The 18912-nt window shown below is 47.0% G+C and overlaps 1 protein-coding gene across 1 annotated transcript in view; it reads right to left on the bottom strand.

Annotated features, from left to right (window-relative positions):
- Positions 1–1688: 1688 nt before the first annotated feature.
- Positions 1689–18912, bottom strand: part of Patj (PATJ crumbs cell polarity complex component) — a 325876-nt gene continuing 308652 nt past the window's right edge. The window contains exons 43-44 of the mRNA XM_059254557.1: positions 14428–14534; positions 1689–3572 (exon numbers count right to left, since the gene is read on the bottom strand). Coding sequence (XP_059110540.1) covers positions 3545–3572; positions 14428–14534 — 135 coding nt within the window. The 3' untranslated portion in view covers positions 1689–3544. The remainder of the gene's footprint in view (positions 3573–14427; positions 14535–18912) is intronic.

The raw sequence follows: 18912 nt of genomic DNA, 5'->3' as shown, positions 1-18912 counted from the left end.
GGGCTGAGGTGTACAGGGCAGGATGACACTGATAGGGTAAAGCTGTGCATTCCATGTGTGCAGGAAGGTAGGGGGACATGCCTGTAAGCAAAGCCAGCTGTCTCTTTTTAAAAAGATTTATTTTCATTTTACAGAATTTAGGCATGCCTTTCGTCCCAGCACTCAAGAGGCAGAGGCAGAGAGAGGCAGGTGGATTTCGATGCGTTTGAGGTCACCCTAGTCTTTATAGTGAATTCTAGACCAGCTAGGGTTACATAGTGAGACCCCCATCTCAAAACAAACAAAAACAAAAAAACAAAGGAACAAAGGGGCTAGAGACATGGCTCAGTGGTTAAGAGAACGTGCTGCTGTTCCAGAGGACCAGAGTTCAGTTCCCAGCGCCCACTCAGTTGGCTCACAACTGTGTGTAACTCCAGCTCCTAAAGAGTCTGATGCCTCCAAGGAAACCTGCACTCATGTGAACACTGTGTCCCCCTATAACTAGAAATAATAAACTGTATCTTAAAAAAATACAAGATTGAAATTTTGGAGGCTGGAGAGACGGCTAAGGCTTAAGTTAAGGGCACTGACTGCTCCTGCAGCGTGCTTACATGGTGGCTCACAACCTAACTCCAAGGGTAGGAGATCTAAGGTTCTGTGCCGGCCCACTTGGGCTCTTACATCTGTGTGATACATAAAACTCACGCAGGCAAACACACAATAAATCTTCTTAAAAAAGACTACAATTTTTATTTTTAAATATAGTTCATTTTATTTATTTTATTTATTTTTTTTTAAAAGATTTATTTATTTATTATGTGTACAGTGAGTGTTCTGTCTGCAGGCCAGAAGAGGGAGCCAGATCTCATTGTAGATGGTTGTGAGCCACCATGTGATTGCTGGGAATTGAACTCAGGACCTCTGGAAGAACAGCCAGTGCTCTTAACCGCTGAGCCATCTCTCCAGCCCATAGTTCACTTTATACGCAGAGGTGTTTTGCTGCCTGTGGACCTGTGCACCAAGTGTTTGCAGTACCCACTGACGTCAGAAGAGGGCGCTCTACCTACTGAGCTACATCCTCAACCCAGACTGCAGATCGTAACAGGACACTGAAAAGCTGAACTAAAGAACAAAATAAACCATGTCTCTGCCTGCTCCTTAGCCAGCTGCCTTGATTTACAACTTTTAGAATTACCTATACATAAAAACATTCTGTAGTTTGTTTTTTTTTTTTTTGGTTTTTCGAGACAGGGTTTCTCTGTGTAGCTTTGCACCTTTCCTGGAACTCACTTGGTAGCCCAGGCTGGCCTCGAACTCACAAAGATCCGCCTGCCTCTGCCTCCCAAGTGCTGGGATTAAAGGCATGCGCCACCACCGCCCGGCTAACATTCTGTAGTTTTAATTTTTTTCTAGTTCACTTTACTTCTTTGGCTAACTCCAGTCAGTGACATTAATAGCAGAGTTAAACGGCCAAAAAATAATATATGTTATTTTAAGAAAACTACTTTTGCAAATTACTGTCTTCTCGGTGTACAGTAAGTTCTGATGGCAACAAAGCTTTTTTAGCACAGCAACTCCTAACTAGTCCTGTGGAAAGAGAAAGGGCCCCTGAAGAACTTGACGCATAAAGGATCACAATTATTTCACTGATGGACTTTTAGTAGCATGCCCTAAAAGGATGGTGTGTAAAGAAAGACACAACAACAATGTATTATTTCAAAATGTGTATTTAAGGTCATTCCATCAAAATGAAGCAGAATCACACTTGTAAAGCATAAATCAGCTATCTTTATCTTTTTTTTTTAAAGATTTATTTATTTATTATCTATACACAGTGTTCTGCTTGCTTGCATGTACCTGAACACCAGAAGAGGGCACCAGACCTCATTACAGATGGTTGTGAGCCACCATGTGGTTGCTGGGAATTGAACTCATGACCAAGAGCAGCCAGTGCTCTTAACCTTGAGCTACCTCTCCAGCCCCTATCTTTATCTTTTAAGGTGCATTTTCACCTGGGCTTCATTCGGCCTCTGCTGCTTGAGGTGCTCTTGCAGGCATCATTCCCACAGAACACTGAGGCTGGTGGTTTCTCCTGAACTGGGAGACGGGACCCTAACAGAACCATGTGTCTTGGCTACATTAGAAATTCTAAAAACCCCATGGAATCTCAAAAACCTTAATAGCAGTCATGGAAATGCTCTGTCAACATAAAACTGAGGCACTCCTTTGGACTAGCCACACAAATATTCCACAAGAGTTAATGCACTCTGGGATTACATCTACTCAAAGGGAACCTCAGTTAAAATCCTCACTAATTAAATAACATTTTACATTAGGGCCCATTAAGTCCTGGTGATTACTGAACAATGTGCAGCACTGAGTTATAGCTAATAATGCCGGACTACGGCCATTGCTGACCTTGTGCTCACCTTTCATGGCACTCTCCTTTGTTTCCAACAGAAGATTCTACAGAACTCAGTGACGAGCATCTCCCGCTTCCAGCCCATTTCACTCTACAAGTTGTCTTACACTCTGCTACGATTACTTTCTTAGATGTAGAACTTCAGCCAGCAGGAGGAGGAGGAGCCTGGGAAACTTAAGCTGAGCACTGGATTCCCAGGTCATCTGCTCCGTTACTTTATGTTCAAGTGTTGCACACAGCTGCTACAGGCTGAGCTTCTGGGCACGCTGGCATGGAGGTAAGGGAAAGGCAAACTACCCTTGTCACTCACTCTGAATAGGCTGAGGATGCCTAAACTTGCTTATCTCTACGGTGTGGTCCAGGGCTTGCACCTCCTGGCCTGTGGTCCACAGGGGAGGAGGATGGACGATGCTGACCGCTAAGATGCCCTTCACTCTGCATCAGCTTTCCAGCAATGTGAGCTGGCGTGGCTAGGATTCCGAACCTGAGGACTTATCAAGCCACACTTGATAAGCCGTGTGCTCTTGGGAAACTCAGAAACAAGGCCTTTCAGAATGCTGAGTAGATTACAGAATCTGCCAACGGACTCCTCAAAATCACCAATGACTAACATATACAGATCTAGCTAGAGACAGGGGTTGAGAGTGACTTGACTGTGAGTCAGTCACACAGAGAGACTGCGGAGATTCCCAGTGGCAGAGTATGAAGAGTTCATTGTGAGGAAGTTAATTACACTGCTAATGTTTTCTGCCTTATTGGAAGAGACAAATTAGCATAAGCAAATCACGAGTTAAGATGACAAGCTAAACCTCTGTTTCCACTCATTAGAGGAAACCACAGGCGCGTGCAGTTAAGCCTCTGTGGGAATGAGGGACGGGGGTTGGGAAGCAGAGCTGGCAGCTCCATTTCTACAAACAGAATCAGAGCCAAGGAGATACTGAGTTTTAGCTGAGGCAACTTTTCATCCCAACTGAAAGCCACAGAATGCTGTCAGAGTCTCATACGTCATGATTGGGACCTGTGCTCACGGCAGCACAGTCAAGGCCACAGTCCCTCTCTGCTGCTGTAGAATGGCGACAGCTTGCTCGTGCGTAACACCTTCCAGGGGCTCGCCATTGACAGCTAAGATCTGGTCACCTCGTTTTAATCGGCCATCCTCTGCTGCTGCTCCCTATGAACAAGAAACATGTCAAACTTACTAGAAATATTGCATGAAATTATCTTCAGTTATATATAATATAAAGTATATATGAAGCTCTAGTGAATTCCCTTCCATATATGTTAATATTCTATAATCTGAATAAAACATCCCAAATCCAAAATAGTGCTGTCCTGAAGACTTCAGACACGGCATGCTCAGTCTGCTCTCATGATGCTCAAACTCATGTCTCACACTGCCCAGGGCTTCCAAACAGCGCCCCTAAATTTCCTAAGTTAGCATGTACCATCATTATCATCATCCCTTCCTCCCTCTCTCTCCCTCTCTCCTTCCCTTCCTCCCTTCCTTCTTTTTCTACAGGGTCCCACCATGTAACTCTGCTGGCCTAGAGCTCACTATGTAGCCCAGGCTGGCCCCAGAGTCATAGAGATCACCTGTCTCTACCTTCTGAGGAGGCCTATTTCTTGTTGGCTGCTGAGAGGACCAAGACCTCAGGTGGCTTTGACTTTAAAGTTTCTTTCTAAGACTTATTATAAAAAAATTACGTGCCTGTGTGTGTAGGTATGTGCACATGAGTGCAGGTGCCTGAGGGAGGCCAGTCATCAGACTCCCCTGCAGCTGCAGCTCCAGGCAGTTATGAGCAAATGAGTGCTGGGAGCCCAATTGTGTAAGATCAGCGCACACTCTTAACTCTTGAGCCATCTTTCCAGCTCATGAATTTGAGGTTTTCAACTGATCATGCACTGACTGGCAGCATCTAAGAGCCTGCTAGTCAGAGGGACTCTCAGTTTCCACAGGCTCACAGCACCTGTGATGTAGACATGTCACATTTCTGGAGCGGTGAAGAGTCACTACGGGCTACATTAAATAATCTTTTAGTCAAGGAAGAGAATTATCAAAAAGTTTTGATGTATGATCCACACCCCACATTTCACGGCTCCAGAAGCCCGCGAAGGGAGAGATTCTGAGGCAAGTGTCCTATCTGAAGGCAGCTTGGGGTACATTAGAGTTCCATACTCTGTGTGTGGGAGAAACAATGCCAGGATCATTTTAGAAAAGCTTTACCAGGGGGGAAAATCCCTGTCAGCTTTAGGTTTATTGATTCTCTAATTTATTCTGTAACTCGGATATCCTGGCCAAATTTATCGAGCAAAAGGAAAAAGGAAGGTTCAGTGATGTCCAATGCTACAGGGCCAGAAGTAACGGTGGTTGTTATTATTTGCACTGGAATATGCTTTCAGAAGATTTTTACATTTAGTGTGTGTGCGCGCACATCTGTCACAGCGCATGTGTGGAGGTCAGAGGACAACTTTTGGGAGTCAGCCCTTTCTTTCCACCATGTTGGTTTGGGGGATCAGAGACAAGCCACCAAGCTTGCAGACAAGTTTCTGCAGCGACTGAACCATCTTGACAGCCCCAGGGACAGTCTTCTACCAAGACTGACTACACCAAGTGGGCCAGGAACCAGGGCTTAGACATTGTTTTTTTCTTCTTTTAAATTCAGAAATTTTAATTGTTAAGTAGGTTTCACTTAAAAAAAAAAAATCATGTCGGCGGTGGTGGCGCACGCCTTTAATCCCAGCATTTGGGAGGCAGAGCCAGGCGGATCTCCGTGAGTTCAAGGCCAGCCTGGGCTACCAAGTGAGTTCCAGGAAAGGTGCAAAGCTACACAGAGAAACCCTGTCTCGGAAAAAAAAAAAAAAAAAAAAACACCAAAAAAAAAAAAAATCACATTCCAGGTAGGTGCATGCCCTTAATCTCAGCACTTGGGAGGCAGAGAGGCAGGAGGATCTACAGAGCTAGTTCTAGGACAGTCAGGGCTACAGAGAAACCTTATCTCAAAAAGCAAAGCAAAGCAAAACAAAAGAATATACCCCTTAAAAAATAAAATACACCACAAACAAACAACTCCCAAAACCAAGCTAGGTGTGGTGACTTATGCCTGCAATCTAGGTATTGGGCGCAGGGCCTGGGGGAGGGGGATGGGATGGAGTAGATGGGGGTGGTTCAAGGTCATCCTTGGCTACATCGAGAGTTCAAGGCCAGCCTGAGCTACATGAGCTCCTATCTCAAAAGTGAAACAACTCCCCCAACAAAACCAAAGGAAAACAACTTACAAGGATAGTCACTAGTCACCAGTACAGCTGTTGGGAGCTTCTAGAGGACACCTGTCCAGGGGATGTCCACCAAGGGCTTCCCACAGCACTTCAGTTTGCTTACCACTCCCACTCACTACATCCCACTCCGATGTCATGATTGTCTCTTTCATTATTTTCCTTCTTTTTCTTTTTTGGATTTATTTATTTATTTTTAGACAGTGTCTTACTCTGCAGCCAAAACTAGCCTCAAACTTCAAGACGCTCTCTCCCAGGCCTCAATCTTCCAAACACTGCCATCACAAGCACGTGTCAACATATCTGGAGATAGTCGCTCTCAAACGCACCGGAATACATATTAATGTCACTTTCAGCTATGTGTTTTGATGACATCCCCACCCACGCTGGCCTCTGGGAAGTACAGACAGGTGCAGCCAGCCAGCTGGCTCTTCTCTAGCCCAAGGCAAAGGCCTTCCAGCTTTCTAGACCACAGCTAACACGGCATGGGCATCATGAAGTGAGTCAGCCATGTGGTGGTATTGTGTTCCCCAAAATATTGTGCATGCTAATAAATGTATCTGGGGTCAGTGAAGAGAACAGCCACAATATTAAACATAGAGGATAGGCAGTGGTAGCACACGCCTTTAATCCTAGCATTCCAGAGGCAGAAGAAATCCCTCTGGATCTCTGTGAGTTCAAGGCCACATTGGAAACAGGCAGGCATGGTGACTTTAATCCCAAAAAGTGAGCCTTTAATCCCAGGGAGTGATGGCAGAAAGCAGAAAGATATATAAGGCGTGAGGACCAGAAACTAGAAGCTTTTGGTTGGTTAAGCTTTTAGGCTTCTAGCAGCAGTTCAGCTGAGATCCATTCGGATATGAGGACACAGAGGCTTCCAGTCTGAGGAAATAGAATCAGCTGAGGAACTGGCGAAGTGAGGAAGCTGTGGCTTGTTCTGCTTCTCTGATCTTCCAGCATTCACCCCAATAACTGGCCTCAGGTTTGATTTTATTAATAAGACCTTCTAAGATACCTGCTACACAGCCATGCTGGGTGTATCATGGAGGCAGACGCAGAATGGTGGGGCCCCTGCAGCCTTACACTCCAGACTGGAGGCTGCCAAAAGCCAACCAACTGCAACAGTACCCCCTGCGAATAATGGTCACAACTACTTGTGCTGTCACACGTGTCTTTGGAGGCCAGAATGTGTATCTGCCTCACGGACTCTCAGGCTGGACACCAGCCCTGTGAAACCGCCTCTGATGATTCGCTGCCGTTCATCAGCCGAGTCCCACTTCTGCCTAGGTGCTATAACCACACTCCACCAAGAGGGACACATGGGTAAATCTGGGGCTGTCTAGAGTTACCCAAAGCAAACACCTATTGATTCAAGAGTCCAGGTAGCAGGCAAGATGTGTGTAAGTAACAGCAAGCTTGTGTTAATATTAGCAAAACTTTCTAGGAAGATATAGGATTTATCTTTTCTTCTTTGGAAACCTTTCTGTCATGCAGTGGTGGTACATGCCTTTAATCCCAGCACTTGGGAGGCAGAGGCAGGTGGATCTCTGTGAGTTCCAGGTCAGCCTGGTCTGCAGAGTAAGTTCCAGGACAGCCAAATCTACACAGAGAAACCCTGTCTCAAAAAAACAAACAAACAAACAAAACAAACAAACAAACAAACAAAACAAAAAACAACAACAATAAAATAAAACCTTTTTTTTTCTTTTTAAAAATATAGCTGGGTATGGTGACTTGCACCTTTAATCTCAACAGAGGCAGGCGGATCTCTGTGAGTTTGAGGCCAGCCTGGTCTACAGAGTGAGTTCCAGGACAGCCAGAGCTATTACACAGAGAAACACTGTCTTGAAAAAAACAAACAAACAAACAAACAAACAAACAAATAAATATTTAAAAATATTTTTTAATTCTGTGAGAACTTCATACAATATATTTTCATCAAGAGCCTTTATTTCTTTAGGAATATGATTCAATAGAAAGCCACTGGATCAATTAATGAATAAATGATTGTAGTTTTAAAAATAAACAGTAAGAAGCCAGGTGTGGTGGCACATGCCTGAAATCGCACACTCTGCAGGTAGGATCGGGGGATCAAGGGTTGAGGCAAGACAGCTCCAGGTCAGCCTGAACGAGCTGTTACAGCATGAGTGAGCCAAAACATAAATTCACAAAGAAGTGAAAGAGAAAGGTGGGATGTTGATCCTAAGGACTTTTCACAGGTCTTCAAAATTTAAGATAAATTAAATGCTAATCTACAACTCACACCGAAATTAAAAGTGATTATTCTAGAAGCCATATGGAAGCAGCAGGAGTAGAGGACACTGATTACCTGGGGCATGCTGAGAGTAGTGTGAGGTTGTTATTTGCTCTTTTATTTTCTTTATTTAAGACAGGTTCTAAAATGTAGCCCAGGTTGACCTTGAACGTACAGTGATGACCTGTGTCAGCCTTCTGAGTGCTGGGATTACAGGTGTGTGCCCATACCTGGTTTGGAAATAGTGTTTACTTCCTGAATCTCTATGATTCGGTATTAGACCAGCTTATCAAGTACCCAGCGGAGAAACTTAAGCCAACAATTTCTCAGTGATCTGAAGATTGCAGAGCTTCTACCCCGGCTCTCTGCTGCCTGGCATTGTGTGAGTACGTACACATGAAGTTTTGTGTGTGTGTGTGTGTGTGTGTGTGTGTGTGTTTGTGTGTATACATGAAGTTGTGTGTGCCGGCCTCTGCACATTGTTTTGTGGAGGCTAGCGGCTGATGTTGGGTATCTTCCTCTATCCTTATCCTTATTTATTCCCACTTTTACTTTTTGAGATAGTGTCTCTCACACCTGGAGCTCACCCTTCAGCTGGACTGGCTGGCTGGAGAGCCTGGGACCGCCTGTCTCTGGCCCGCAGTGCTGCTCTCTATGAGTGTTGGCCATCTCAACTCAGGTCTTCATGCTTGCAAAGCAGGCGCCTTACCCACTAAGCCAGCTCTATAGCCCCATGATATTCCCCCCTCCTGGAACTCACTCTGTAGACCAGGTTGGCCTTGAACTCACAGAGATCCAATTGTCTCTGCCTCCTGAGTGTAAGTGTTGGGATCAAAGGTGTGTGCCACCACACCAAGACCCTGCTTTTCTTTCTTAAAGCACAAAGCTGAATCCCTTTCAGCCTAGAATAATGCATCTGAAGTCAGCCTCAGAGCGGGTGCTGCTGAAGATGCTCCTCAAATCTGTGAGTGCCAGCTTCCTCACCGCAGTACAGAGAAAACTGCTTCTTAGGATCCCACTGCTGTGACACTGTCTTCCCTGGTAGGCGGTTTCCTATGAGACCTAAATGAAATACCACCCTCCCATTAGCGCAACCCACAGCAAGCCAGTACAAAGCACTTAAGAATCTCACTAGCTTTGATTTTAAAAGAACAGTAAAAAGGAAAAAAATACCTTTGCAAATATAGTCTTGACATAAATTGGCAGGTCTCCGTGTGGACTTCCATAACCCCCTACAATACTAAGCCCCAATCCTGCAGAGCCTTTCTCCAAAGTAATAATCTTAGGTGCAGGTGTTCTGAAAGCACAACGCATGCTGTTTAATTTGAGGGCAGACACTGAGAGGGAGTTCATTTTAATGGAAGCACACAGATTTGAGAGAGACTTCCATACTGAGAAGCTATGAATGCCATTTTTTTCAAATCAGACTCTGAGCGAGCGATCTGGAAACGTTGTTGTACATTTTTCATGCCACATCAGCTCATCACCAATGTTCTTGTGGTTTAGGGCTCTCTCTTGCAAAGAGTCCACTGCTTTCTAATTAAAATAGTCACTACAATGGCAACAAACCTTTCCCCATGCATGGCTTCGTCCTCCTCCTTTCTTATGTGACCTGGGTTGGCCTTAAACATCTCAACCTCTTGCCTTTAGCCTCCTAAGTTCCGAGATTTTGGGCATCAGCTATTATACCATCTTTATGCTTGCCTCTAATTCATTCACTTTGTGTCATTCCGATGGGATCTTGTGTAGCCTAGGCTGGCCTCTTGTCTGTGTGGTGTGTGTGGTACTGGAGATCGTACCAATGGCCTTGTGCCTGCTAGGCTCCTAGGAGCTGCAGCACTCAGCTACACCCCTAGCCTGTTTTCTTTTTATCCTATTTTATTTTTGAGACAGGTTTTGCTAAGTTATGAAGGGTCACCATGTAGCTCAGGCTGGCCTTGAGATCATGATGCTCCAGCCTCAGTGTCCTGAGCAACTGGAATTCTTGGCATTCTAGGCGTGTATGACAAGGCTTGGTACAGTTTTTTTCTTTCTTTCTTTCTTTCTTTTTTTTTTTTTTTTTTTTTTTTGGTTTTTTTCAAGACAGAGTTTCTATATCTAACAGCTCTGGCTGTCCTGGAACTTGCTCTGTAGACCAGGCTGGTCTTGAACTCACAGAGATCCACTGGCTTCTGCCTCCCGAGTGCTGGGATTAAAGGCATGAGCTACCATCTCCTGGCTGCTTGGCCTAATTTTTAATGTGTTATATGTAATATATATATACTTTAATGTGCATGTGTGCATGTACATGTCAAAGTCAGAGAAGAACTTTTAGGGCTCATGTCTGTCTTCTACCATGGGGTTCTGGGGACTGAACTCGGGTTGCCAGTCTTGGCAGCCAGTGCCTTTACCCACTGAGCCATCTTGCCAAGCCCCCTCCCCCCATTTTGAATCATGCTTTGAGCTGTAGCTCAGGTTAACCTGGAACTCACTCTGTAGCTCAGACTAGCCTTGAACTCACAGCAATCAATATTCTTTCCTCAGCCTCCTGAGTGCAAGGATCACAGGCATGAGCCACCTCACACCCAGATAGGCTTTTAACCTTATCTTAGTCAAAAATCCAGAGCTATGCTGTGGTTTCAGATCTGACCTACTCTGTTTAAAGGAGGAGGAGACGAGTGGATTGCACAGCCAGCAGTACATAGGTCAGGCCGGCATGATGGAAGCCTGCCATCCCCAGATGAGCCCCTAACCGCAGTGACAGGCTAGCACTTGGGAACTGATGCCCTTTCCTGTCCAAGTGCCCCAGTGCTCCTCTTAGGGTAGGAAGACCCTCTTCTCGGTCCACCTGCCTCCTTCAGGAGGATGGGCCCAGTCGTTCTGTGCCTGGTCCCGATTCCACACTATTGTAATTAGCACATCTTTCCCTCTCCCTGGCTACCTGTTCCTTCTATCTTAGCTATCCACGTGCTCCCAGGAAACTCATGACCATAGCTGTATAAACAGGAACTAAGATCCAGGAGAGAAGTTGGTCACCAGTGTGAAGCAAGATGGGTCAAGACAACTTGTTCCAAATGTGTGACTAAGATTTTCATCAGTGTGGAAGTCTTCTCTCTCAGACAACATTACAAAAATTTAAATCACCCATGTGTGCTCAAGCCATCTAATCTCAGCTTACTAGTTTTCTTTTGACACAGGGTCTCATGTAGCCAGTGCTGGCCCTGAACTGGCTATGTAGCCAAGGGTCACCTTGAACTTCTGATCCTTATGTTTCCATCTCCCAACGGCTGGGATTAGAGGCTTGGAACACCAGGCTTTGTTTTACGTGGTACTGGGGATCAAACCAAAGGCTTCATGCATGCTAGGCAAGTGCTGTACCAACTGAGTTACGTCTCAGCCCTTCTCCCCACATTATGCTATCCAAAGGGTTAAAACCCAAAGGAATTCTGGGGTCTCCATCCCTTCCTTCTGGTTTGTAGTGGGAGGGTCTCTTTCTTTTCCTTTTGAGACAGAGCTGTGCCATATAGCCCTAGCTGGCCTTAAACTCACAGTGATCCTCCTGCTTCTGCTTCTCCAGTGCTGGGATTACAGGTGTGTATCAGCATGCCTGCCTGGCTCCAGGATGTACACAGTCGGTACTGACAACACACCTTGTTTTGTGGCAGCATGCACGTCTGAGAGGCAGAGTCACCTTGTTTTGTGGCAGCATGCACGTCTGAGAGGCAGAGTCACTTGTTACGAGCTCAGCCATTCACGTATCAGAAAACTGTGAAGGGGTATTTGACCTTTGATTACGCTGTTCTGATTAAACATCCCCCGGAAGTTTGCCTAACTTAGTTTTGGGTTGGTTTCCATCTGGCTGACACTAATAATCATTGCTTGTTGATGTAATTTTATTTTTTAAATAGCAGTTGTCCACTGCTGTAGTCTGTGCTGTACAAATTGTAGATGGTTTTGAATGCCACCCTGCTTAGCCTGATTCTTTCAGAACTCACTATTAGCTTCTCCAATTACCCCCACCAACACACACCCCAAGTCAGGCCCCATGGCAATGGCTTCAAGGGCCCTGAGCTCCCTAAACTTAATTACCCTTACTAGTCCTTCCATAGTCATTAATTTACAGGTCTACTTTTCCATTCAGGCTAGGTAGGGCTACATCTTTACAAACATTCCTGTGTTTGAATCCTCAGAACTCAGTTCCAGGACAGTGCCTGGCCTTAGAGAGGTGCTGAATAAACATCTGTTCAAATAACAAACTGTCCCTACATGGAACGGTGATGACATCAGGAGTAAGGCTAGGCCTTTCTCTCTCTGTGGCCTCATGAGCATGTTCAGCGATGGCCTAGCAGCTGGACCCAGCCTGATTCTGGCTGCTTTTGCAGACATGACCCCCCCTTGCCAAGGACATTGGGAGAGAAATTAAGGTGCTCAAGGTTATCAGATTAGAACTAGTCTCAGGGCCACCTAGTCCTTAGGACCTGCACACCTGGGCCCACTCGCAATCTGGAGCGTGTGTCATCTGGAGCATGTCAATTTACCTCATAATACCTTAATATTTCTTCTTTGAAAATTATTTTTATAATTAAGAATATGTGGTGTTTGTGTGTCTGTGGGAATGCAGATACCTGCGGAGTCAAGAAGAGGGTGTTGGCTCATCTGGAGCTGGAGTTGTAGGTAACCGTAAACGGCCTAACGCGGCTGCTGGGAACTGAATTCAGGTCATCTTGAAAAACAGTATGTGCTCTTAACCTCTGAGCTACCTTCTCAAGCCCTGCCTTAACATTTCCTTCTCTCTCTTTCACTTAAAAAAATAATTTATTAAGATTTATTTATTTTATGTATATGGTACTCTATTTGCATGGACACTTCATGCCAGAAGAGGGCATCTGATCCCACTATAGATGGTTGTGAGCTACCATATAGTTGCTGGGAATTGAACTCAGGACTTCTGCCAATGCTCTTAGCCATTTTGAGCCATCTCTCAGGCCCTCTTTCTTTCAAACCAGGGTTTCTCTATTATGTAGCTCATAGAGTACTTCTCTATTATGAACTCATAGAGTACTTCCTCTCCCTCCCTGGCGCTGGGATTAAAGGTGTGACCACTATGCCTGGCAGAGACTCGTTTTTTTAAATACACTCCGATGTTAGCTGTGGATCTGTTTGTGCTGACAGCTCCCTGCCAGAAGCTGTGGAGTTAGAGCAAAGGACCAGAGAGAAGGGCAGCACTATTCTTCCATGAAGACCTGGGCTTTAATCTTACTGTTTTTATCATGCAGCTCAGGGTGGCCTTTGCCTTGCAAAGCGCCAACATCAGCCCCAAGTGCTGGGACTACGTGTATGAGATTTTTCTTTTCTTTTCTTCTTTCTTTTTTTTTTTTTTTTTTTTTTTTTAATAGATAGGATGTCATGTGCTCAAGACTTGTCTTAAGCTTGCTATATAAATCAAGACTGAGTTTGCGCGTCTGGCCCTTCTGCCCTAGCTCTTGGGTACTGGGGTTCTCAGTGTGGGTTACCACATTCAGTGTCATGCGGTACTGAGAACTGAACCCAGGGCACTGGAAATGCTAGGGAGCACTCTACCAACTGAGCGACAGCCCTGGTCTCTCCTCCCTGACTCTGTTCTACAGAAATGCTATTTTAGTATTTCAGCACATCTGATGGCATGCATTATGAGGAAAAGGTAGAGCTAAGTTAATATTCTTTATCGGACACACCCCAAAGTATCACTTAGACTGATAAACTAAGACCCCCTACATAAAGCCCCTTGTGGATGGCTGTGACCATGAGCCCCTTAAGTGAACTATCAACCAACAGCATTTGCTGAGCACACTCTGCGACCAGGTGCTGGGAGTGAGGGACAGCTTCAGGCAGCAGTGCTCACAGTGCAGCTGGCCTCCGCCTGTCTGGTAGAATAACCCTAGGGAACCTGCTAAGACCAGATGCCCGACTCTCCTGGGGACCATGTCCTCAGAGTCTCCACGAGCAGAGGACAGTTTGTGAGCTGGTTTTCTCCTTCTACTGTGTGGGACGTAGGGATGGAACTTGGGCCATCAGGCTTGGTGGCAAGTGCTGCTAAACCATCTTGCTGGGCTCCCGTTCTTATTCTTACACCATTGCAGTTCTAGAAACACTGTTTTAACGAACAACTCTGCAATGACTAGCTGTAATGACACACTTCAGCAAGACCTCACCTCGGAACAAGGTTTTAGCTTAATGAGTTAAGGAAATGTAACTCCTTGCATCTTAGAGCAGGGTGGACCTGGGCTATCAGCCTGCAGTTCCTTAGGACAGAGAGCACAGGCTCGTGTCGAAAAACCAAAGAGCAGTGTGAGCGCAGGCCCTGCCGTGGTCTCTGAAGGATCCTAGGGTGGAACACAGCTTTGTGTGAAATGAGGAGCCCTGGTACCTGGTCAGACCTAGATCCGGAGAACGCAGCATGCACATTTCTCTACTTCGACATCGCATACACCTTAGAAGCTGGAGCTCAGGAGCTAGGCCCGCTCTGCATTAGAATACTCACTCCGTGTCTTCCGGATGGCCATCAGCAGTCGTAGAGCCAAGCTGGGAGCCTGTAGACATGATTTCAAGCTGAGTTGCTATGGCACTTATATTGGTATCTGCCACAACCTGGGGGAGGGGGATGACAAGATATTTTACTATAAGTTGCAGGAGTGCTAGAGAAACCGTGGTTGCATTCCAATCCTCATTCAGCTTACATACAGCGTTGGACAGCGTGGATTACTCGTTTTCTCTCTTTCCCCTGACTCCCCTTTCTCTTTTTCCTCTCCTTCCCCAGGCTTCTCCCTTTCTTCTCCCCCACTTCCTAAGACAGGAAGCTGAATTCGTAATCTTCCTGCTGAACCCCCCCCCCCCCCCCCCAGTGCTGGGGGTCCTGGGCTGGAAGATCTGATCCTCTCATGAACACTTCCTTCACTTGACTCCCTGTGACGGCTGCCTCCCCGCCCCTTCTTTATTCTTTTGTGGAACTGGGGACTGAACGGAGCCTCCTAGTGAGCACGCTATCACCCACCTGTGCCCCAGTCCCTCCTTTTAAAACTTCAACGGAACAGAATAGGCAGGTCTTCCTGCATAGGCTGTCTGGGGGCTGGTTCTTCCTCAGCCTCCCAATAGCTGCTGGGATCACGGGCTGTGTCCACTGGGCCCAGCTCCAGGTAGTACACTCTTCCACCTTTCTGACTTTACCTTCCTCTCTTCCAGAGCCCTGTGCAGGGTGACGGGACCAGTTCCTGAGTTTCTGGTCTTTTTCATCTACAGTGTCTCATGCTGAGTTTAAATACCACCTAGTGATGATAATCTCCAACTCTTTATCTCCAGCTCTACCATACTTAAGTCCAAATCCACATGATGAGTACCCACTGAGCTTCCCAGTGCGGTGTCTATCAGGACCCCATAGCTAACATGTCCCCAGCCCTCTGCCCCACAGCCTGTGCCCCTGTACCCTTCTGCATCCCAGATGACCATGACCTGTTCTCGAAGTTTCATACACACTTTGGTACCATACTTGACTTCTGTCTCAGAGCCCACAGTCCTCTTAGACGCTACAGGCTGACCCACAAAGTCATCTTGTGTGTAGTTCAGGCGGATCTGTCTCCCTGGCTGCCCGCTTCACGGCAGCAGCCAGAACCACGTTAACATGGAGCATACTACACCAGTCTCTGCCCGGGGCCATCTGTGGAGAACCAGAGGTTGTGGGCCACAAGCTGAAGTCCTACCACCTTCAAGGTGTCCTGCCCTGTGGCAGCTCTGCTAACATGCCCCGGTACCATACCAGCCTCACTGTTCCTCCTGCTGCCCCCCACCCCCACCCCAGAATAGAACCCAGGGATCTGGAGGGCTGACTGTTATACTGCACAGATCCTGAGAAGAGTTTTCGGGCAGGTGCGGGAGGGGACTTGATTTGACGCAGTTTCAGGACAGACCAACAGAGGGCGCACGCGCCTCAACTGTGAAACAGCTGCACTGCCAGGAAAGCGGGGGAAAGGCAAAAGGCCAGAGGAGGGGTCAGCAGCATTTGGGAATCATCGCAGACAGGGGAAAACAGTTACGGGCAAGTGCTGAGTGTTCTAGAAACTCAGTCATAGGACAACGATGACTGAGTGGGGAGACGTTCAGGACAAAGGCCTGAGGAGGAAAGGTCAGTCCCTGCCAGACCGTGCAAGCCTCTCTTCTTGCAGAGCCTGGGAGGACACGCCTGCTCTGAAGGCACGCTGTCTTCACAAACATCCATTCTAGCTTACACCCCAGCAGCCAGCCTGAGCCTCACTGACCCACATTCTCCTGACCCGCCTGCAGTTGCTAGGGTCTCCTCTCTGCTGTCTTTTGGCTGACCTCCTGACTCAGTCATGGCCCGGGCGGCTTCAGGCTCAAACCACAGCACATACATTCCCTGGCTTTAAATTCCAACGGTGTGCTTACACCCCAGCTGCTGGGCTCTGTCTGGTCCTCAACTTGAGATTTTCATCTGACGTCTCTCAGCTTCTCAAAATGAAGACAACAACTCCAAATTTGGACCGGGGATGTAGACCAGTGGGTAGAGCATGTGCTGAGCTCCACTCTCGGAGCATGTGAAAACACCATGCAGCTCCATCCTACTTCCTCTCCAAACTCTTGACCTCCAAACCCACCCCCGTTCAGGTAGCTTTTCCTTTCATTTGTTGCTTCTTAGCAGTGACACCTCCAGCTCCCCCATCATGAACCAACAAGGTACACTACTGAAAACTTGCTGTGGCTGGTGCCTGTCTATCTGAGACACACGCTGGGGTGCTATCCACACAGGTGCTCAGTCTGTCTACCTTGGTACTTCCTGCTCCCGAATGAGTAGTAACCCACCACAATTCCGAACCCTTCTTCCATCTGTTCCCTTATCCTTTGTCATCTTTCAGGCTTTTACTCTCCCCAGGCATCTTCCCAGATATACAATGGTGCTCCACCACTTCCAACCTTTCAGTTCTTTCCCTCTGTTCTTGGGATACAATTCTAAGCACGTGTAGTATCCCACCCCTACCCGGCCCCTCTAATCCCATTTCTCTCTTCCCATTTCCCTAAATCTTCTAGAGTTTTCTCTCTGGGGATCTCTACACAAATCAGTTTAACTATCAGTCCCGATCCTCACGTGACCTTCTCTAGTTGCCCTGTTTAGGTTAATTCTTCCTGTTTCTTCTGTGTTTTCAACCCGTTTCTCGGGATGGTGACAGTGTGTGTTTGTGTGGCTATGGGTTGCTTCCCATCTTATCTCAGACTCCACGGCAGGAGGTTGGTGCTCCAGCATAAACTCCCCCTGAGGAAGAACCTGGGAGAGGATGAGCAGGTCTGAAGCCTTCTCAAGGGGCAGGGAGACGGAGGAGGTTATGTGGAGACAGGTTTCTGGTCCCTTAAGGAGAGAGGAAATGTAACGAATTGTTAGAGTGGCAGACGCCACTCCACAGAAATGGAGTAATGACAGAGGGCTTAACGTAGACCCAGGGACTAATCCAGCTAACAACATTTTGAATTTTGCTTTTTCTCAAATGACATTTTTAATTTTATGAGCATTGGAGTTTTGCCTGCATGTGTGTCTGTGTGAGGGCGTTGGATCCCCTGGAATTGGAGTCACAGACAGTTGTGAGTTGCCATGTGGGTGCTGGGAATTGAACCCTGGTCCTTTTGAAGAGTAGCCAGGGCTACGACTAACTACTGAGCCTTCTCTTCAGCGCCCAGTTTTTCTCCTTATGTTTGTTTATTTTGTGTGTGTGTTAGGGGCAGGAGGAACCTGTCTGTGCCATCATACATGTGTGGAGGTCCGAGGACAACCTGTGGGAGTCAGTTCTCTCCTTTCCCCATGTGGCTTCCCAGGTTTGAACTCAGGTTGTCAGGCTTGGAAGCGAGTGCCTTTACCTGCTGGGCCCTCTCACCAGCCCTCCGGTATGTTTAGGACTCCATCTTGTTTCTTTTCCTTTCTTGTGAGTTCTCCTGAGTGTTTGTGACTTCCTCTGGACTTCAGGAACTGTAACAGACTAACTGTCGGCACCAATGCGGCCCAAGATAGGAATCAGAAAAGGCCAGCCAGCCCAAGACACCCTGGAATCCTACTGCAGGAGCTCCACGGCTCCCCTTTGTGTCTCCTCTGTGTGCCCAGGACTGCCATAGGCAGCTGAGAGCTTAGGTTCTTAGATCACTGCTGTTCCTGGTGTGGTCACCCTGCCTGTTTAATAAAGCTCCTTCCTGTCCTCCCCACGCTCTTTCTCGTCCTCCCCACGCTTCCTGTCCTCCCCACGCTCCTTCCTGTCCTCCCCACGCTCCTTCCTGTCCTCCCCACGCTCCTTCCCGTCCTCCCCACGCTCCTTCCTGTCCTCGCCTCGCTCTTGTCCCTTTGGTCTCTGTTTTTGTGGGGAGAGGAGGTGATACTGGGTCTCCTATGTAGTCTAGGCATGCCTGGAACTCATGATCCTCCTGCCTCAGTCTCCTGAGTGCTGGAGTATAGGCTAGTTGTGAGCCACTAGGCTCAGGCTTTGTGGGAAAAGAAGCTGAGCCTAGTCTATCTGGGCTCCTAACTGAACAGTGGTGGAACAGAAAGGCATAGTAAAAACAGGGATCTCAGGAGAACCTGCATTTAAAAAGAGGCTCAGACTGGTCACTGCAGGATATTGGATGGGGCTGTCATGTCCCTATCAGGTGGAGCCAGGCCAGGAAGCCATAAGAACATTGTCTATTTCTCCCTTGCTTTCTTATTTTCTTTTTTGAAATGGGGTCTTACCACGTAGCCCTGGCTAGCCTAGAATTCACTATATGAACTTGGATGGCCTTGAATCCAGAGACCAACCTGCCTCTGCCTCCCATGTGCTGATATTACAGGCATGCACCACCACATTCAGCCCCCCATCCCTTTTCTTTTTTGAGACTACGCAGCTCACTTTGTAGCCCAGGCTAACCTCAAATTCACGAGTCCTGCCTCAGCCTCTTGAGTGTGGAACTACAGGCAGAAGCCACCACTATGTCTGGGGAGAAT

This window comes from Peromyscus eremicus, chromosome 2, assembly GCF_949786415.1.
Source record: "Peromyscus eremicus chromosome 2, PerEre_H2_v1, whole genome shotgun sequence".
Classification (NCBI taxonomy): Eukaryota; Metazoa; Chordata; class Mammalia; order Rodentia; family Cricetidae; genus Peromyscus; species Peromyscus eremicus.
This window is presented reverse-complemented; position numbering and strand designations above follow the sequence as displayed.